Below are 21,740 nucleotides of genomic sequence, written 5' to 3'. Positions count from 1 at the left end.
GCTCCCTGTTCAAATCAAGACCGACGTATCACAGATGGTAAAGACGGGTCTACAGGCTGTGGAAAAGTTAATTAGCGGCGTGTGTGTCGTCGCTGAAATGCAGTCCATTCATTGTGGTGAAGCTCTGTACCACCAAAAGCAGAATGTGACACTGTGACACTGGAAAATAAGTACTAAGCACCCCTCTCTCTGTTGCCTGGAGAAAGTCCTGAAAAATGAACCAGATGTAGTTGCAAGTAACTCATATTACAGTTTTATCTGCTTCAGCCTATGAAGCCTCCAGCTGTGTTCTGTCATGGGTTTGGTTTTGGCAGACAGACGCACTAGTCTGTGACCTCCTTGAAACACATAACAGAATCCCTGAGCAAAGTACTGCTCCTGTTTCCCTTATTGTTTTTTTGGGGGCATTTAAAATAGAACTAAAATACAACATATTCAAAAGAAAAGGCTTTTTTAATCAAAATAACTATTTCCTACTCCTTGGTTTACAGCAATGACTGGACAACATGTTAGAACCAGTTACCAAGGGGAAAGACAGTCTTCTCTGCTGCAGGGATGCTATAACTGGAAGCTCTCAGAAGAGAATGAGTTCTGTACATCAGGCTCGCTTCCAGAGCAGTGTCAGTCACTTCTAAGGCCTTTTCACCTTTGATCTTGGCTTCCATATCCCCCCCTACAAAACAGCAGCAATTGTTAATCTGCCGCTGTATTCCAAAATTAAAATTCACAATTGTACTTCTCTTCTCTAACGCACAGTTCACCTTCACAAACAGTGTGTTTCAGGTGCTTGCTTAGATGCTTTGGCTACAGTTCACTTAAAGGCTACTCACTCTTTCCAATGCAACCCATTACAGAATTGTGCCGAATACATAACCTTAATTGCTTTGGAATTACACTGAATCCACTGAGCAATTACAGAGCTGGTTGTACTAAGCCTCCTCAATTAGCTGAATTTTCACAATATTCCATCTGCCAATAGAGATCTTCAACCTCTCTAATTGACATTTACTACTGTCACTCAAGCAACTTATTTACACCTCTACTCTTACACTAAAAATGGGAAATGAAACCCAATGGGTAAAGGCAGGTTAAATATTCTTCATCCAAGCCTGTCATTGCCTGAACATCCTATAACAAGACGAGACATGGGACTTTAACCTCAACTCTTTAACCAAACTGGAAATGCTATCATTCGCTAAGGCTGAAGACAAGGAAGAAATGGTGCCTTTCAGCCAGCACAGACAAAAACCAAACATTGCAGATTTCATTTTATAATAGTCTATTCAATGTAAAACTTTCAAGGATGATAACGTTTGTAAATCACACCACAACCATTCAGTTTAAGTATGCATCACTATTGAGAAATGCTCCACTATTCAGGCTGTCAAATTCTGAAACAGGAGGAACTTTGTCAGATCTTGTTGTTTTGTTTTAGCAACCCCCTTCAGCAATGCTGAAAGATGTCCTGTCTTGGTCTGGACTCCCGTCTTATTTCATCATGTCTGAAAAACCTGAGCACTGCAAGGTCAAGGATCTCTTCACGATGATGAAGTTGTGGCACAGAATGCAAAGTGTCAGGGTCAGCGACATGCCAGTTCAATCCTTATGGGCTCTTTGAGGCACATGTCAACCACTACACAGTACAAGAGTTAATCCTGCCATTCTTCAATAGAAATTCCCAATCACGGGGAATTTACTGTAGATGAGCAATTTAGGTTTAACTGTATCAGTCAGCTGGGCACTAGCGACGTAACCCCATGAATTGTAATGATATTTTGTGGTGTCTCCATTGAAAGGTTTTTGGCAACTCTGGACATTGGAAGGGGAGACGTATAGCTGGTTACTTCAGATATGTCATGGAAGAACATGGGACGTGTGTGCTAAAGTCTCATCCATCTGCAATATATCTAGCTAGAAACCCAGCAACCGCACACGGGAAAAAATAAGGAAGGGTAGACAGACTCTTCCACCCTGCCCAGCTTGTAACCATTTGTCTTTCAACACTTTTACAGGCACCACAGCCCCTGCTTGGACCCAGAACCCCACATAGGTCACTGTGAGCCGAGAGAGTCCTGTCTTGCTAAGCCCACCCTGTATCCAGCAGCGCTCAGCCAGTTGTGCCCTGCTGATTAGGAAATCCTGGTCACATTCGGCATTCGAGAGACATGACACGGGCTTGAACCCAGGATTACAGAGCTCAATTGAACCACGCAGGAGGCCCAACTAACTATGTCTTAGGCTACCAGGATTGTGGGAGGATCAAGGGATGTGAGTGTTACTTCAAAGTAAGATTTGCCAAAATGTTATGTTATTTCCTAGCTGTTCAACTGCTAATGCAAACTAAGGTCACTACTGTACTGTACATCTGAATCTGTCAGTAAGAGAATCACCCTTCAGGCCCATTTAGAGTCATCATCACTGTGTAATGAAGCCTCCACAATCACATTAGACCCAGTCTGTTTTTCTTTCAGAGAGGCACAGGGACTGGGAGGGATGTATTGTTCACGCCTACCTCACAAAACCCATGTTATTGCCAAACAGGCTTAATTAAATCTGATGTACAGGGAGCTGAAGCTCTTTGATCAAATCCAGAGACAGAAGGCAAAGAGGGGGGAGGGCAAAGTGCTGGGGGAGCTCATCAAGACACTGTGCTGAGCTTCAGTCCCCTCCACTAGACTGCTGCAGTACTCAGCTTCATCTCTTGTTCTGATGCCCGTTCTTACCTACGCAGTCTTTCCATACAGTTTCTGATGATGAAAGTCAGTTATGCAATTTTTCATTCATTGTTGCACATCCATCCATTATAAGAGAGCTGCTTACTCTCCATAGGAATTGTGGCAACCTGGAGCCCCGTATGAAAAATAACTTGTACGGACATATGTAGTTTAAGATAGCTACTTTATTGTCCACTGCTGTGGAAATTTGTTTGGGTTCTCCCACAGAAGTACAAAACTCACAAGGAAGACATAAAGAGTCACATAAAATCACATGAAATAACAACAGTATATGATGCATATCATATCATATAATAGGGGGAAATACATTAGCATACCTTCATTGAATAGTTTTATTGCAGAGGGGACTTCTTTGTACTAATACTCAGTAAAGTATAGAAGTAAAAACACTTCAATATGCAGATCTGTGAGGTTTTTCTTTATTTCTTGGCAAAAGGTATAAATTGGGGCAGGGACAAATCAGACCCTACAGTTCAACTATTTTATTTTGCTGTTTATTTTGTTGTTCACTAAGTGCATTTTTTAAATCTCTTTCCCCCTCTCAGAATTCTATTTATTTGCACGGTGTACAGCTGTAGTAAGGAGCAGGTTCAGAGGTCAGTACACCTCCTTCATCTGTTCATCAGGTGATGATGATGAGGTTGAGTCAGTAAAGCACTGTGGATTAGATGTAGCACTGCCTTGAATCCATCACAGGTGGCCTTTCTTCACAGTGACTGGGAAAACTCTACAACTTGCACGCTTTGATTTTCTGTCTGCCTGGACTTGGATTTGATCTGATATCCAGAACATAGTACAGAAAAAAAAACAAAGCATGCCAAAAATAAGGAAGCAGCTAAACAAAGTCTTTTTTCCCTTCCGAGCAGAAATAAAGCACGGCACAATTCTGTCATGTCCCAGACAGTTTTAAAGACGTGTAAGTAAATGAAACAAGAACAGTCTGTGTCTGCAGCTCTGCGCTGTCTCAACAGAGGGGCTTTGCGGAACTCACAGGGAATTTGCTCTTTATTCTTTCTCTCTCTGCTTCTCAAACATTCGCCGAGTAAGAGTCAGAGTTTCCTGAGCATCACCCTAATGGCATTTCATCCCTATCTCTGCTGTGCTACTGCAGGGCTGGAGTAGTGACGTTTTCAAGTTTTTTTTAATCTTGAACTACTAGAGCATTGCTGTCTTGTAAGCTGTGACTCTGGTAGGCAATGCTTATTATTATTATTATTACTAAAAATTTCTCCAAATTTAATTTCCCAATTTTCAGTAGGCTCATACATTAACCTTTTGTCTAATTCACAGTAATATAAAAGAAATTTTAGTAGCCTTCTTGGTGCCCCCTATTGGTAGTCTCCCAGCATTGCAGGTAATGATTACTGCCCTGCTGCCTTGTACTATAATGCCCCTTTGAGATTCACTGGTATTGACTGACTATAATAGAGTGGCTAGGAATGATGACATTTTCTGCTACATTCTTCTGGGGCCTGGAGCTTGCCTGATTATTATTAACCACACATAATTACTCTGATGTGGGTTTAAACATTCTTAATTGTTCTAGTAATTGCAGAAGCAGTAATGAGCGTTATATGTTACACAAAAAGCATCATAACTCATGCTGAGCACCGTACTGGGTTTAACAGCATTATTCGAATGCAGATAAGGATCCAGCAATTATTGTTGATGAACATGGCTATTCCAGGATTCCTTATCACCAGACACTCCCAGACACACTGTTATCCACGCTAATCCACGGGATTTTCAGCGACGAGAAAGCCCACAATAAGGAAGAGTCAGAGCGCGGATGAAAAGAAGTCCATTTACAAAATGGCACAGAGCACAGTGACATAACCAGGCTGACCAGGACAGGCTGTGATGCGAACTGGATGGGTTACAGGACACCTTGGTAACGACGCCTGAGTGCCAGAGAAACAGAAGATGAGCCAAAGGCAGCAGCTCCCCTTGCACAAACCAAAGCAAATGAGTTATTTTCCACTGGCTAATTGCGTCACAACAGAGAATTTGCACGCTGGCTTTGCTCCCTGGACACTGGGCATCTTCTGCCTTCTGCACGTTGGGGAAATGTGTGATTTAAGACCCTCTCCAGCTCCGCTTGTTAGAGCAGAGCAACAGCAGACCCAGAAAAGGCCTGCTTTGTAAGCCTGAGCTCCAGCAGAATGACATAAACATTACGCGTCGTATAAACAGGATGAAAAGATGTGCGTCTGAGATCAGATGTTCTTCAAAGCGCGCTAGAGGAGTCTGGAATCATGCGTTTGTCCACACTGTGAAGCAGCTCACATCCTCTTTTTAAGAGCACGGTTCACGAATCCGACGCATACCGGTAAAATGCGTACCCCAGCCACCCGCCCCGCCAGTGTTCTGACTCTCTTTGACTCCGTTGTGACTCAGTTCGTCCCGGCGTTTTCCATCTTCCGCCACGCAGCTCACATTTGCGCGCTGGGCCGCATCGTTGTAAAAGAGCCTTGTGCGGACGGAACAGGCTTTGTATTGTCCGGTCGCCAGCGGAGGTCAGAAGTTCCCTTCTGAGGCAGGAAGTTCCGAGCGAAGCGCCTTTGTCGGCCCTGTCCCTCTCGGGGTGTGACGCTCCGTGTGTGAACTTTTCCGTGACAGGAGAGCGACTGCTGCGATTCCGAGGGCTGCTTCAGACTGGGCAAGGGCTGCCTCGACAGACTTCCCGCCGGCACAACTCGTAACTTCTCCCACAAACGCCCTGGCACTCCAACACGTACTAGATTCCACACACGCTCATCCAGGAACTAATTATCCAACCACGTCTTTCTCTCTTCGATATTTAAACACTCTTCTCCGGCTTACCTACGCTCACTATTGAGAAGTCTTCCACAGCTTTCCCTTGTGCGCACTACTATTCTCGACCGGACTCCTTTGACACCCTGACCTGGTTCTCCTATTTTTGACTTCGCTCTTGCCTAAAGACTTGGATTTGAAAGATTGAATTTACTTTGGCTCGAACTCCCTTCCTCATGGCTTCGGACAGGGGTCCAACAACTCACCCCTTTCAGAAGACGCCCGCGCTCTTGGTCATTTTCCTCTGCTCTTCCTGACAAGGGTTAACTTGCCAAGATAAGCTGCCAGAGAGCAAGGGCCTCATTTTTAGTACCTAACTGACGGTTGAGTTTGTGTGGTAGCTGTAGGTTCGCTTTCACTAATAGAAAATGCATTTCCTCTTTGCGTGGGGGAACTCCAATATCTGATGGAAACGTACTATAATGTAACATAATTGGATGTCAAGCTGTACATACTGTTTACAACTGAAGTGACTTTCGTTATTTAGTGTTAACTGTCTCTAAACACTAATCAATTCCATTTTCCATTACATTGCACTCACCACTTAGACACAGGGTAATGCTTAAGGTGACTCAATGCTGAAACCCTGCTCCTGCTCCTCACTGCAGACCCATGATCTCCAGTCCCATGGTTTAGGGGCTTAAGCCTTACTGCCTGAGTGCACAGCTCACTCGGTGTCATTACCAACAAGAAAACAGCGACAGGAATTCAAGCAATTGAGGTAATATATTTTACCTGAGTTCTGGTTCTTCAAATCTGTTTTCATTTTTTTACTAGACTGGGTGGCTTCCAGCCGTAGGTAATATAACTCTGGCTCTTACAATCTGAGAATTATTCAAGGTTATTATTTCCACAGTTTGGATGCACTAGACCAGACCACAGTTACTCAGACCACTGGTTTGCGTCTGTTCCAAATGCCAGGTGCTACAAAGTAGAGCTTTTAAAGAATAAGGGAAATACAGGAGTGGTTCAGGAGTAAACAGTAAAGATCAGTATTCTGATTAATATTATCCTAAACATCAAGCTGACCACTTTGGCCAGGTAGATGTTCAACTAATTTTTTTGTACTTCAGTTAAACCCAGATAGCACTGGCCTTTGCTAGTCTGTTCAAAACCCAATCTACCGTATTTCCACCTCGACTACTGGCAATTTCTAGCATCTGATTCTCCTTCTTGTCTTTCTGCGGCAGGTGGCTCTGTGGCTAAGGATGTGGGCCTGTGACTGGAAGGCTGCTGGTTCAAGTCCTGCAGCTAGCAGAGGAATCCTACTCCGTTGGGCCCCTGAGCAAGGCCCTTAACCCCAGCTGCCCCAGGGGTGCTGTATAAATGGCTGACCCTTTGCTCTGACCCCAAGCTTCTCTCTCCCTGCCTGTGCCTCTCGTGGAGAGCAAGCTGGGGTATGTGAAAAGACAAATTCCTAATACAAGAAATTGTATTTGGCTAACAAAGTGATCTTATCTTTGTGGTCCATTCCGGTCTTTTGGATAACTTGTTTGCGGAGAGTGCAACACTCATCAGTTTACTTTCTCCTGGTCTTGTAGGACATCAGTGCCCCGAGCTAACCTGCCCCAAAGTGTCACGCTAATTGCGTTACGCTCTCCGACTGACAGCAGGAACAGGAGAGAGTAATGAGTCTCATGGAGTAGAGGTGATCCCACAAAGAAAAGATCCAGAGAAAGTGACAGTCGAGATCCCAGCAGAAGCTGGGAACAGAGCACGCTGATAACGGGGACAGAGATGGAGGAGGTGGATGCCCCCAGAGAGGAAGATGACCGCAGCTGTGATGGGAGGGAAGGATGGAGCTGGGAAAGGAGCAGGGTAAGGGTGAGTTCCTCTGGGGTCACTGCTCAGTGTGAGGGGAGAGCCCACACTCTCTCTCACACACACTGATTTTAAAAGAGAAAGCTGTTTCTGTGGTTACAATGGGGGACACTACCACTACCACCCAACCCTAGCCCCGCCCTCCCTCATTCAGAAGACAGCTTCGGTGGCTCTCTGCCTGCCAGGAGAGCCAGGCTGCCTGTTCGCACAGCGCAACACGGCCGGCACCACGTTTAGGCGCTAGCAGTACCGCTGTCCATCGTGGTTCAGAAGGACAACAGCCCGCGGGGCCGCCGGCAGACTAGCTCACGTTTGTTAAACCCTGGCAGTTCCTCTGTTCCGAGACCCTGGAGATACGCTACCGAAAGTCCTGGCGGGGCAATCTTAGATTTCAACCACTTCACTGAAAGCGTGGGGGCTCATATTTTTCACAGCTCTCACTCCCCTGCCAATTGAATGATCTTTACTTGGAAAACAAGTGGATGAAGGAAAACAAGTGAATGATCTTTACTTGGAAAAACATCCCTGCCTGTACAAGTCTTATCCAAGAACAAAAGGTAAGATCGGAACATTTTAGGGCAAAAAACAATACAGAGGTTCCTTCCACAAGAAGATAGGCTCTCTCTAGAAAATTCCGGATCATGGAGAAATTTAGCAGCACCAGCAGAATTGAGATCAAGTTCAGTAAAAACATTTATAGTTTGTCAACTTGCAAGTTCCTGCATTTGCCCTCAAAATTCAGCCTTTAACCATTTCTTAAGAGGACTGACCCGCTGTGGTTCTGGTGTCAAAGGTGTATTATTAGTGAATACATGACCTTATGTCAGAACTGCTTTATGAGCGAAGAATCCTCTTCTGTCTCAGAGTCTCCCCTCCCTTAATGAACTGATGGCCCCGAAGACCCGTCTTATTCGGGAACCCAGTGACGGGAAACGCGAAATTCTGACTCCACTGACGACCCTCGCCCGGAGCGCTGTTCACGGTTTGCATATCCTGCTCACCGCAACCTCTTCTACAGACACTGTGCCCTTCACACGGATTATAAGCGGGCTACAAGATGAATGTTTTGGTGTTTTATAATATTAATCGACCCAGGCCAAAATAAAGTTTTTTTTTCTTTTGAAAGTTGGATCTAAACGTTGTTGTTTTTTATACCTCAACTATTGTGAGTTCCCTAAAGCTCTCCTTATAGTGCTATTTCTCAAGTACTTCATACAATACAAAGTTCCCAACCAAAAAAAAAAACATTCATGAAAGAAAACATCATCAGCTGTTATAATAAAACGTGGTAATTTAATGAGATAAAATGCAATGTGAAGCATTCTTTTGTTTGTTCACATACACTTTTTAAACAGTTTTTTTTTCTTAATGCGTTATCTGTATTAGTTTGACTTTAGCTTCCCAATTCATTTCAGCAGCCCCGGGAGTTGTTTACTAACAAGGACGGGCACACGCTGCTTCTTATCGACAGTCTCCTGCGATCATCCCCAAACGGGGTATTATATTACGATATACAACACTTTCTGAGCGAAGCAAAAACAACCGAAAAGCACGCCACTGTGTTTGGATTCATGTATACTGTACATCAACAAAACAACGAAATGTCATTCTTGGTCTCCACTTTCACACGATGCGCTTTTCAATGTATAACAGTAGTTCATTTTGCTAAAAGCCGTGTGTGGACATGGATAGAAAGAGAAAGAGCAGAGGAAAAATACTGAAACCGCACAGCATCCTCGCAGTTAATGCAGCACGGTTTAGAGGAGATGGAGCTGCAGTCGGCACTACAGTAGTGCCCCTTTCGAAACGTCCTGCTCCAAGTTTTTTTTCTCCTTTACGCAAATAAATATTTGTTCAACTCTTTTTAGCGCGCCGATGGTTTTTTGTTTTTTAAAAAGCGATGCCGGTTGTACCTTACCTTGCAAAGTCGCGAAAACGGAGCAAAGTACAAGGACTGATGAAGTGGTCTTCAGCAGAGCCATGATTTCCGTGCCTTATCCTGTACCGAGGCGAGAGTGAAGTGTGGAGGTTCCTTCTGCTACAGCAGCGAGATACAAAGAGGGAGGAGGAGGGGGGTCGCTGCGGGGGTCTAGACTGCACTGTCAGTTCGCGGAGGGGAGTCGAGTTGAAAGCACCAGAAAAGAGGGAGTTTTCTGTGCAAGCCGAGATTTATCTGTTGGGTGTAACAGGTGAGGGACACCGAAGGAGAGGACAAAGAGACGGGTGCTGCCGCCTGCGAGCTGTTGGACAATGCAGATAAAACAGCAGACGAGTGACATTCTGAATAGGAGCTTTAGGGACTTTTTAGGAAGCAACGGCAGTAAAAAAAGGAAAGGGGACGGACGCGATTAGAGAACTCGTGGGAGAGACTGCTGTATAAAACAGGAACCGTGTCTGGTATTAAAATTGAATTCCCTCTGCAATGTGTTGTTCTTCTGATCAGAATATTTCGGGAAAGTATAAGAGTATTGAAGAAAAGGGAATAGTTACAATAAACGTCTTATTAACTTTTTCATATTATTATTATTATTATTATTATTATTATTATCATTATTATTATTATTATTATTATGAAATGTCTATCGTGTTTTATGTGTCTTTTTATGTATGTGTTTAGTGTATTAGCAACTCACCGAGTCAAATTCCTTGTATGTGAAAACTTGGCCAATAAAGTGATTTATCTATCATTATTATTATTATTATTATTATTATTATTATTATTATTATTATTATTATTATTATTATTATTACTACTACTACTCCTACTCACCCGTCAATGTGTGTGTCAGGGTGTGTTTGTGCCTACGGTATGACCGAGTTTTACTGCCGATTAAGTGAGGTTATAGGTTTGGAAATTTAAAACTGGCCGGTGGACTAACGGTCTTCGCGGAGTCTCCTGCTGCGTGGCTCCAGGAGCGAGGGCGCACGTGACGCACGTCCAAAGCAGGTGTAAAGTCACGTGGGCCCTCGTTTAGCAGCTAACAAAGCGAAATGTGTCGGAGTAGTTTGCTGCTTATGATGGCCTTAAAATGCAGTTCAACCACAGAACTTGGTCAAACGCTGACCGTCCGCGCATCTTTTTTTTTTTACCCATACACCTGCGTTTTTTTTTGGGTTAATCTGGGCTCGCAAAAGCTCGGTGACGCACTTTAAACTCCAGCATCACCCTGTTGCAGTCCCGTCCTGAGGTAGGTTTCATTCATTGCAACCATTTTTAATCTTGTTGCTGGATGCGTGATACAATTCGAACAAACAATGACTTTAGTGTTTGTCCATTAAACGTGTTTCATCTTTAGCTTTTATTTTCTGTCTTTATGCAGTGAGCTATATTATGAACTCCATCGTGTGATATTGTGGGTGTAGGTAGGTTTTTTTTTAATGAAAGGCCTTCAATCCCAGCAACACCTGTTAATGTATCATTTTCCTTGCTGGTGGAGGGGCGGGGTCACTTGCTGCACCCCTCAAACACACTGCCTGGGAAAGTCAGGCCCTGGGCAGGTCACGAACAGCTGGTGCTACGCGGTCCTCACACCTCCACTGATCGTTGGGGAGGTGCGATCCCCTGCTGTGCCTGTATGAACAGCTCTGATGGTTTTTCCTTCAGGTGCCTGTCTGCTCTTTGCAGTTCAGTAGCAGAGACTGACACCTCAGTGATACAAGCAACAGAACCCCCCACAAACTGTACTGTAAATATATACGAACACAACAAAATGAGCTGATTCTCACTTCCAGTGGCTAAGGCCTGTTTTTTGTTGGTTAAGGGAGTTGCCGAAATCTCTTTTCTGAAAACCCCTAGCATCAATTGGGAAAGTGAATTCTCCTTATTACGCATAGTTAATGAAGTGGTCAGATTATCCATCTCAAGGACACACAGGAAGAAGGCTCCACAGCCAAAACTGTTGTGTTTCTTTTCTGCTCTTGTCAGCATGGAATAAACCTTTTACTTTTTCCCGATTAAGTACTAAGTTTTGCAAGTTGTTTATGGGCACAGAAGGATATGCACAAGACTGCTAAACATGTGAACAGGTACAGTATAGAAACTTTCAGTTCATGTGTCTTGTGGCACATCAATTCAGGATCCTCTAATCAAACACACAGTCCCATCTTCTGCCCATCTTCTCCGGCATTGAGCCCCAGATGGAAAGCAGGTGGAGAGTGGACTTGTCCACTTGTGGGGGTGTCACGATCTTCAGGAAGTGGGCGGGACTAGAGAGACTGTAGCGCGAGCCGTTCACAGAAACGAGCATGAAAGCAGAAACTGACACGACCCGCCAGAGGAGACGCAAAATGTGCCTTTTACAAGAGGATGTCAGCATGAGTTAATTACTGGTTCTCCAGGGGGTTTTCGTCTGTAGTGGTGTAGCCATGTGATAGGTGCTATATGACAGATGTATACATTATACAGTGTATACAAATGAGGTGTCTGCAGTCTGTGTACAGTGGCTCCAGTGCCTCTGCACCTGGCTCATCAGCTCTGTGGTGCTTATTAATTATAAAGCCGACAGTCTATTGTATTTCACTCTTGTTCTCTGGCGCTCGTTTTGTTTTGCAGCTACAAAGGAGCTTATATCGCTGTGGTCCTATCTCGCAGAGGCAGAAAGGAAGTACAGTTGCACTGTATGTTACTGGTTTCCCTGCTTGCTTTTCTTAGGCCATTTGTGTAATCTAGCCTTGTTAGTGCAATTGGGTGCCCCCTGTTTGGACCTTTTTTCTTCCAGTAAGGCAGTTTAAAGCAAAGCAGAGAAAGAAAAATGCTTCTCATTGTGATGGGTTTTCTGTTGTCTGGTGGGGAGAACAAGTTTTGAAGCTGGGTCCCTCGGGGAGATGAGCGATTTAGTGTCCACAGTCCGTGCCTGCCACCAGTCGTTGTAGATCATATGTAACATTGTACCAAGGGTGCCACATTTCCAGGAAGGGTCACCAGCTCACAGAAACTCTGTGCTTGCCGATCCCCAACCGAGTTGAGTTAGCCCTGAGAATGACAGGTTTCCAGCATACAAACTTCACAGCATGTTGGTCTTCCAAAATCTACTTCTGATCAGTCTTATACAGTCCTCTGCGCATTGAAAAATCCAAGCCCATGGCATTAATTATACCGGGGTTGATGTTGGTTTTTAACTGAATTGGCAGAACTCAGAGGAGTGAGGTCATTAACTTAGTGTCAAAAGAAGGATCTTATTACAGCCCTAGTGATTAATGTTTATGTCATTTTATTATTTTACTTTTTAGTAGTAGCTTCAGGACAGTGTCAGGCTATCTGGAACAGGTCTGCAAGAAAACAACCTAAAAGGCAATCAGCCGGCACTAACTAACAAACTAACCAAACAGCAGTGGTGGTAATAATAACACCCTGATGATCCCAGATCAGTTCAGAATACTCATTCCTTGCTGCTGGGATTAGATTTATGACATTTTAGACACTCTGGTTATCATTTTTGCGGCACAGTGGCACAGTGTTTGGGTTTCCTGCCACAGTCCAAAACCATACTGGTCGGGTAATTGGCCCTCGTGGGAGTATGTGCATGTCTGTGTCGGTGTGGGCCCCACGATCAGGGACGTGTTAGTCTGAATGTATGATCTTGTCTGATTCAAGTTGTCTTTCACTCTCCCTTGTCCTCTTTTTCAACTGTATCCATTTTTTTTCCATGTGCGCATCTCAATGAAACAGACTGTAAGCAAACTGTGACTCCCCCTTTCCACACACCCACCCATCCCATCTGTTTTGTGACTCCTTTCTGCCAGGGGAGGGAAAGCAAACATTCAGTCAGGAGAGATAAGGGACCTGACAGCAAGGACTTGCAGTGGAATCACCATCAGCACACAAACAAATTGCCTTCTATGCAGCCACTGGCAGGAGCAAAGCAAGCAGCACAGAATGTGTCATGAAGTGCATACAGTGCTGCCGAACACACAGGTTAATTCTGTACACCAGGTCAACTATACCTACAGAGGGAGATATTAACATATGTGGTTTCAAGATGAGCAAAAAAATAATTGGAAACAGCACAACACCAAACGCAACATGGAGCAGACACAACCATCTGGTAGTTTAGTCTCGTGGGCGGTGCATGGCCTGACACAGATGCTCATGTTGAAGGCTGAATATTTTTAACCCACAGGCATGGAAGCTCTACTGGACAGCTCCAGTGCTAATCGTTCCCTAGCTTCTTTGCTGTTACAGCTTCCCGTGAATTTTTGTCCTTTGTATTTCATTTTTTGTGTATCAACACAGGTACTGTCTGTTACTAACCAAGTGGTTTTGTCATCAGAGATAAACTGTTGTAAAACAGAATAAAGAACCAAATAAACTTAAGCAAATACCTTCATGCACTTTATATTTACTGAAGCGACATCAGAATAGTCTCGAAGACACTCAATTGTAAACAGTCATGAAGACATCCTTTCTGTTGCTTATTATAACATTTTTTTCTTATTTCTACAGAACTAAAGATCTGATTGGTGTTTTTTTTAGTAAGAAATCCCAGACAGAGACAGTCACAGGTATCACAATCTTTCCTTTTTTTCTATAAATCAGATCATAATGAAGTCTGGATGGGTGGGATGGTTTTGAAGTCCCACTGCCTGGATACCATAATTGTACAATGGCACCTCCTCCTGGGAATATCGTCACGGTAGATCTTATCTGTTTCTAATCATAATCCCTCGTTTCCAAATTTAGAACCTTTGCCCTGGTCATTTAGGAAAGTTCCATAATCCAGTGTCTGTATAGAAAAAAAAGATTGAAATGATCTGAAAGATGGGTGTCCCTGAAATTTCCTGACCATGAAACGGCCTATTTTGAGGAAATGTGAGGAAATCTGTTCACACAGGTGGAAAGTAAATACATAAACAGTTATTTAATCTACTGCAGACAAAGGCAGCCAGCATTTCCCCTGAAAAGAGGCTCTAGACAGTATTTGTACTCTGAAGTGGAAATATGAGTTGAAGCCGTTGTCATGAAAGTTCAATCAATAGGCTGGAAGAAGAACGTGATACATGAAGCATCATTTGTTGTATAAAATACATTATTTTCTGTACTGCTCAACATTCATAATATCCAACTAAATTAAACCATCCAAAGACATACTGGTAGATGAATTGGCTTCGTGGAAAATTAGCCTGCTGTGAGTGTGTTTGTGTCCGTGATGGACTGGCGTCCTGTCCAGGATGTGTCCCATCTTGCGGCTGCTGATAGCCAGGAGAGGCTCTGGCTCCCTCACAACCCTGAATTGGATAAAGAGGTTAGGAAATGGATGGATGGAGTATTGAAAAGACCTAACGAAGAGCAAGCTTTAGTAGGCTTTTGTCTATACCTGTATGCAACCAAAAAAATAAATCTTAAAGCTGGACTTTGGTGAGCAGAAGACTGTTTTGGGTGTAAAGGTGGTGTGCATTTGTGCTTTACCAGAGATGATGAGGTCCCCTTTTTTACATGCAGAAACAATGCAGAACAGATCAGCATGTACTAGCTCCGCTGTGAACTTGCTTTTTAAGCAAATTGGTTGTTTTGCACTCCTCTGTTACTAAAAGTGACTAGATCTTACTCTTATCCCATTGCTTCAGTATTTATCTGTGCTACAACTATGAAGAGTTTAATCACATCCCTTGAGGGAAAGTGCAGCAAAGATACTGTTATCCACCCTTATTGGATATAACACTTATGCAAAAGGACATTGCAGGAACTTTTAGAAAATGATCTCAGAAAACCCCTTTCTAGGGTGGAAACGTTCAGATATTTGGGGGTAACTTCCTGCTCACACCTAGCACTCAAACCACAACATTCCAGAAATACATGTTTAGAATAAATCCCACTCCAGTATCTGAGCTACTGTGTTCAACAAGTCATTTAAGTGCTGTCATTCTATAAATAACCATCTCCTACCACCCCAATCTCTAACCTTATCCAGAGGCACTGTCACTGGACTGTCTCTTAATAAGCAATCTTTCCCACTACTTCACAGTCCCACTTTACAGATGGCTACAGACAGGCGAGTTCTGTACCTCGTGCTCTCCTCCGTCCTCTCCTTAAGGTCTCTTCATCCTTTATTAAGTACAATTACATTCACCCATACTGCAACCATTTCACATAAATGGCTATTTTGATTGCTGGAAATGGTTTTTCTTTTCTCTTTCCCTTCTCCCCTCTCTTGTCCTCTGTCCACTCTTCCAGCTCTGTCACAATCTCTGGTTTCTTTCTTCTCCTCTTCTATTCTGTTTCCTACGTGCTCAGCCCTCACCTGAATTTTTAGGTTTCACTCTTTCCTTCTTGATCTGTTCTATACAAATTCCTCTCTGTATCTGCCGTGCAGCACAGGAGCCTCCTCTAAACTAGGCTCTAGTTCTGTGAATTGCTTTTACTTTTAATTGCTAACATTTTGTTTTGTGCAATTAATAAAAGACCAATGCACGCATAAGGAAATTAAAGTTTCTGCACAGAAGTACAGAGAACAAGTGTAGTGTAGACTAAACAGTCACTAAAGTCATTTTCTCCAGGTCACGTGACACCAGCATCATATATCGGAAATCTGGCAGCAGCAATTTGGGACCAGTTGGAGTTAGACTGTAGTGCCTTTTGTTAATCCAGCCAGAGAGGCATTGTGGGAAATCCAGTGGGCATTTGGTTTAGGTAGAGATGATGGAGCCCTCCAGGCTGTGGGTGTCCCAAAGGCCTTGCTTAGGAGTCTCTAGCCAAGGAAAAAAAAACATCAAGATGAATCAGAAGAATTATTTGTCAAATGTGAAACCCCAACATAATGAGTTTTACACCTATTAAAAAGATTATGCCTTAAAACACAGCCAGTTCATCCTCCCTCTACTTACAAACGGCCCCGAGCGAAAGCATTCTTTGTTCACCTCTCGTGTCCTCTTGAGCAGAACGAGTTTCCCAAACGGATCCGGGGGGGCAGGGCGAGTAATCTCGAGCCAGAAAGGCCTTCAGTTCAAGGCCAGCTCCTGAAAGAGAGGAGCCTTTCCAAAAGTGTTCAGATAGCCACCGTCTGAAAGATAAGGAAACAAGGTCATTAATATTCATCGAATCCCTTCTTGGCACATAAAGAGGCTACGTACAAGAAGTGAGCTGTACTCACTAATGTAACTGGTGTTTTAGGACATCCCAAGGAATGTGAGAAAATTGATTGTAACAGCTGGAGCAAAACAAGTATGGGGGAGGAGGAAAATAGAATGGAAATGGACAGCAGCAGGTTGTGAACGTCTCGCACAGAATCAACTTTGTTGCTTTGCTGCAGCAGATTTATTTGTTGGACATTACTGAGGTTGATGGGTCAGTTGTAATAAACCGCGCACCCTCAACAGTGTGAGAGAATGAGAGAAGGCACGATACTAATGTTAAGTATCTTTGTGAGGAGAAATAAAATGAGAACTGCCCTGAAGAAATTCACCAGCAGACATATCAACCTACAACTCACAGCTGGCAGCCTACTGAAGCTCAGCAGGGGTGAGCCTTGCCAATACCTGGATGGGAGACCTCTTGGGAAAGCTGAGATTGCTGCTGGAAGTGGGGCCAGCAGGGGAAGCTCACCCTGAGCGCTGGCATGTGGGGAGTGTGCTGGCGCACTATGGCTGCCGCTTCATCAACTAGGTGTGGCTGCACACTGGTGGTGGTGGAGAGGAGTCCCCATTACCTGTAAAGAGCTTTGAGTGGAGTGTCCAGAAAAAGAGCTTTATAAGTGTAAGGAATTATTATTAAAAACAAACATAGCAATATATTATTAAAAACAAACATAGTGTGTTTAACAAAGCAATAGTATTGGCTACTGATGTGTCCTTGAATATATTTTACTGAGGACATGACTTCACAGTGTCTTTGCAGCAAAACATTGTTTTTTGCAGCAAAGCTTTGCTCTTGCAAATCCAACGCTTGTGGTAACTGAAAAGTCTAGCAATGTCCTGTGGGCTTGTGAGAAACTCGACAGGTTCCTGCATGTGACATACTGTACGCTCATTGAAGGCTGCAGCGTGGTGACCTACCTGTAGCAGGGGAGTTAGTGGGGAAAAAAGCATTAAAACGAGGAAGTCAGCAACCTGGGCGGAAAATTCCTCACAGATCGTTTGCGGAGCTTGTGTCTGTGGCTGGGTTTTCCATCGTTGTCTTTGAGAAAACGACAGTGGAGGAAAGTGGCCTGTCTTTGTGTGAGAGGTGAGGAGGGCCTGGCCTGCTGTTCTGCGGCTACATGTGCAGGCAGTGTCCACAGTGTTAGCAGCCGGTGATGGGGTAGTAATGTGATTAGCTGGGAGTAGCCTCTCGCTGATAGCCCTGGGATGCGGCAGGAGCACAGCTATGGAATTGAGTTAGGTGAGGCGTGTGCAGCAATGTGTGTTCTCTTTCTCCCAGTGCCTTGCTGTCATCCGATATTTCACTTGCAGGAAGGAAGAACATTAAAGTGACCTTTCTGTATTATTTGCAGTGTTAATATAATTGGGGAAAAAAAGACCAAACTGCACACAGTCTGTAAAGAATCTACAAGAGTTGGCATTTTGTTCAGGGTTACAGATTTAAGGACATAAAGGTTAATGAGTTTTCATTGCTCCGTTTAATTATGAAAGAGCGTACAAATACTGAAGGTACTGAATTCCTCGGTACCGTTTGGTGTGAAGAGCATGAAACTGACTCCTGTTAGTCCAGAAACGGAAGCGTTACTTCACACAGTGAGGAGCAGGGTTGGTTTTCAAGCCCAAGCCCTGCCACACTGCACTGTAACACCAGGAAACCTCGATACCAGTAGCCAGCCTCTGCCAGCATCTCCACACAACCGCAGCTGGAAAACTTCAGTAGCAAAGTTATAAAAACAAATACAAGGAAAAGAATTCCGAAGCACCCACGTATAAATTAATTGTGTAACATGTGTGAACAGCAAACACTTCATGCAGCTGTCCCTGAGGTGTCCATGTAATTAATTGTCATGTTATTCTTTTCAGGAAACGAATACTGTGCAAAGACTGACGATGACTGGTTTTTGGGGAGTCCTGCCTCTAAATTTCTTCATAGATCTTGGATCATGAGGTAATAATGGTGTTTCATCCTTCACCATCACATTCACCATAACAGCGTCAAACGCATTATTAACACAAATAAACACAGTCCGCCTCACTATACTGGTTCTTTCAACTTTTGCATTATTTCCCAGTTAAGAGAGATTGTTTTTCATTTTAAAACTTACAGCACCTTTAGCAGACAGAACAAACAGCCTTGTGATGCTAGCGTTCACCTGTAAGCGTGCGTTCCTCCAGGACGAGGAGAGATGTCGATGGTGCAGTATGTCTGGGAATCAGTGAGTTGGTGGATGTGGAGAAAAAAAAACTCTTGTCCTCCCCACTTGCTCTTCTTTCCCCTCGCTTTTCTCTGAGCCTCTCTGTTCCCAGGGATTGCAGAGCCCCAGAAAGCCCCAGAGAGCAAAGCCGGTCTTTATTTTTAGAGAGAGATTATTTACACAGACACAAATGCCATGTTGAAAGAATTGCAAACAGGCTTCTACAACAAGTGAGGCTGGAACAGGCCCCAGTTCTGATAGCGTGTTCAATGCGTTCTACTGTCGGCTGTCACAGCCAAAGAAATATAATTAATAGGAATTACAAAAGACTAAATTTTGGTATACCACAAACCTGTAGTATTTATTTCACTTTTGACATGTGCTGTACAAAACCATCTTCACCTACTGTACCAAATCCAGCAGTTCCAATGAATTTCACACTAATTTCCCAGAAAAAAGGCTCCCAGAATAAAAAAAAAGGTAAAACTGGCCCTCCAATTTTACGATTTGCATTGTTTTGATGGCCAGAGAACTCTGCCTCCTGTTGGTTGTCTTCTGTTTCTTTTTAAAGCTGTGGTAGCCCTAATTCCACTGTGGTAAAACGCATCGCCAGCTTTGCACGTGAACAAACACGGCGCGCCAGGAACGCTGAGCTCGGGATTTCCCAGGCCAGGGTACCCACCTGCAGTCACAGACTTCGAGAGCAGTTAGCGGCTTCACCTGTGAGCTGATTGCAGCTGAGTGCGTGGTGGAGAGCTCAGCGGCAGACAGCAGCTAGACAGTATCTGTCATCTCCTGTAGGTGAAAACCCCCCTTAGCACAGTTCCCTGCTGTTGTGTTATTATTTCACAAATGATCTGTTTTTGTGTAAATCATTAGGAGGCAAGCACCGGTATACAAGACGATCAGTGCTGTTTGGTTGAAAAGCTGCTATTTAATAATAAACAGGAGAGGGAAAAAGGGGAAAATATGGCCCAGACTATTGTCAAACAAACACTGGCTTTTTACTCTTGATGATAGTGGCGATTATTTCAAGCGAACAAATGTAGGAGTCCGTCCAAGACTCCTGTTTCTCAAAGAAGATGACGTGTTTTAAACCTGGGCTAACCCCCATGGTGACACCTGGGCTGGGCAGTGGGGTGTCCTGGTCTCCACATGTAGCAGTACTGTCACTTCCAACCAGCACGGGTTCAACATGGGAAACACAGGAAGTCAGCCATTTCAGGCCCGTCCCAAGAGCCTGGTGTGTGTGGGTCGTCTGCCCGCATGAGTGAGGACCATTGTCCTCAGTGGAGCATGACTGGCGGTGGGGGGGTTGGGTGTCCATTCCCGCTCCACGCCGTCACAATGACAGGGATTGTGCCGAGGTGACAAGTCCGCCGAGCTCTGCGAGCAGCTGTTTCCATGGCGATTCCCGGCCGCTCCATAATTAGCTAATTAATCATCAGGAATACTTCAGGCACATTAACGTCTGTTTAGTTCACGGGGGAGGGGGGGGGGGGCAGATATCAGAGACACAATAGTCTCTGAACCCAGATGACAGAGTCAAGACAGGGGGAACCCAGGTGGTGGATAGGACAGTGATCTAATCAAATGACATAAAATATGACTCGGCTTAATCTCCGTTGGTGGGGAAACAGTCTGGTTTTATTTTCTCCACCCTCGCGTTATCAATGCGTACTTTAAGGCCTCCAAATAAAAGATACTGTACCAAACTTTACGGCAGTACAGGTAAGTAGTTCAAAGTTTTGCAGCTTCTGTGCAAGCTTATGGTAGTCCTGTAAAATTCACACTTGCTGCTCATAGTTCCGGGTATTTTATGGGAAAACTACACGGAACTATGGTAAAAAGCCTGGTAAAAATTCCTGGTAAAAAGCCTGCCTCCAGGCTGTTTAATATGACTGGAATTCATCTCCCTGGCAGGCAAGCCTTAAGTGCCTGTATTTCCGCTTGTAGTGGTAATAGAGCAGATAGGCCAATAGAGCTGATAGAGGTTATAGAGCTGGCAGATAGTAACTAAGGACCACACTTGAGTGGTTTTGTAGCAATTAACTTTAAATAAATATGAATAAGAGGGAAACCAGTGGGGCAACCTGGTCTATTTTCTGCCCCTGTGTGTACGTAAATAAATACAGGGCATAACCATGACGCCCCTGTGGATTCGAGTGTTTGTGCAGATGGCAGTGGGTGGCTTCCTCGCTTGAGCCTCGGTTAGAAGGCAGCTCTGGCCCGATGATTGATGGTTCCTTCAAGTAGCAGTGAGACCAGCAGTGCCTTCCTAAGGGGGAGGGAAGGAGGGCATGGGGGTGGCCAGTTAGCAGATTATTACCGAGGGAGGGAAGGGGAAAGGAGGGAGGATGGAGACCAGTTACAGTACAGCTGTTTTTCGAGAATGGGAATTTCACGGATGAAGAATGACACCCCCTGGGAGCAGTGAGACAGCAGCCTCAAACAAATATTGAGAATTGCTTTCTATGGAATTATGGAGGCTTGCAAATGTGCAACTGTGCTCAGTGCAGCAGATTCTGTAGGCTGATGAGGTATGCGAGGGTGCAGGATATGCTGTGACCAGAGGCTATGCTCTTGTGATTTCAACTATTTGAGCTTGCGTTTTCCCATAGAAACTATTTGACTACCAATTGCCCCTTTCTCTCTGTTCCTGCGAATAAAGCATGTTCTGAATCTCTCCCAGGTTTGCTGGTAGACCTCTAGGAAGGATATCAGTCCCAGAAGGAGGGAGACTGAATAGAACTTGAAGACCAAACTGCTGTCTTGCAATTTAGATCAAGATCTTTAGATTTTGATTAAAAAAAACATAGAAAATGTCAGCAGTGTCACACGCCTTGGACTCAAATTACAAGAAAGACTAGCTTTACAGGCCGATCCATAAATGGTAGCAAAGGCTTCACTGATCTGGGTGAATGTTTTGCACAGATGGACTTTGACAACAATAATAATAATAAATATTAATAAACTTTATTTTATATAGCGACTTTAAAGGCGGCTTCTCAAAGCGCTTTACAGGATGACAACAACAATAAATAAAAAGGATATACAAGATAAAAACACAATTACAATACAATGAATGTCAATCCTAAACTGT

The 21,740-nt window shown here is 44.0% G+C and overlaps 1 protein-coding gene and 2 long non-coding RNA genes across 5 annotated transcripts in view; 1 reads left to right on the top strand and 2 right to left on the bottom strand.

Annotated features, from left to right (window-relative positions):
- The window catches only part of LOC148641141 (cell surface glycoprotein MUC18-like), a 52,054-nt gene extending 42,438 nt beyond the window's left edge, over window positions 1–9,616 (bottom strand). Inside the window, exon 1 of one of the 3 annotated variants that reach the window (XM_088618966.1) lies at window positions 9,289–9,616. In XM_088618966.1, coding sequence (XP_088475092.1) covers window positions 9,289–9,352 — 64 coding nt within the window. In that variant the 5' untranslated portion in view covers window positions 9,353–9,616. The remainder of the gene's footprint in view (window positions 1–9,288) is intronic. The other 2 variants (XM_088618965.1, XM_088618967.1) reach the window with 2 other exon arrangements.
- Window positions 9,617–10,356: 740 nt separating this feature from the next.
- LOC148641139 (uncharacterized) lies at window positions 10,357–20,204 on the top strand. The gene is made up of 3 exons (XR_015930040.1): window positions 10,357–10,558; window positions 18,306–18,390; window positions 19,209–20,204. It is a non-coding gene; the product is annotated as an uncharacterized LOC148641139 (long non-coding RNA).
- Window positions 14,213–16,363, bottom strand: LOC148641140 (uncharacterized). Its single transcript, XR_015930331.1, has 2 exons — window positions 16,224–16,363; window positions 14,213–16,054 (listed from the first exon to the last, which is right to left on the bottom strand). It is a non-coding gene; the product is annotated as an uncharacterized LOC148641140 (long non-coding RNA).
- Window positions 20,205–21,740: the final 1,536 nt, after the last annotated feature.

This window comes from Lepisosteus platostomus, chromosome 25 (assembly GCF_059453375.1).
Source record: "Lepisosteus platostomus isolate fLepPlt1 chromosome 25, fLepPlt1.hap1, whole genome shotgun sequence".
In the NCBI taxonomy this organism is placed as follows: domain Eukaryota; kingdom Metazoa; phylum Chordata; class Actinopteri; order Semionotiformes; family Lepisosteidae; genus Lepisosteus; species Lepisosteus platostomus.
Note: the sequence above shows the minus strand (reverse complement) of the source record. Positions and strands in the feature narration are given on the sequence as shown.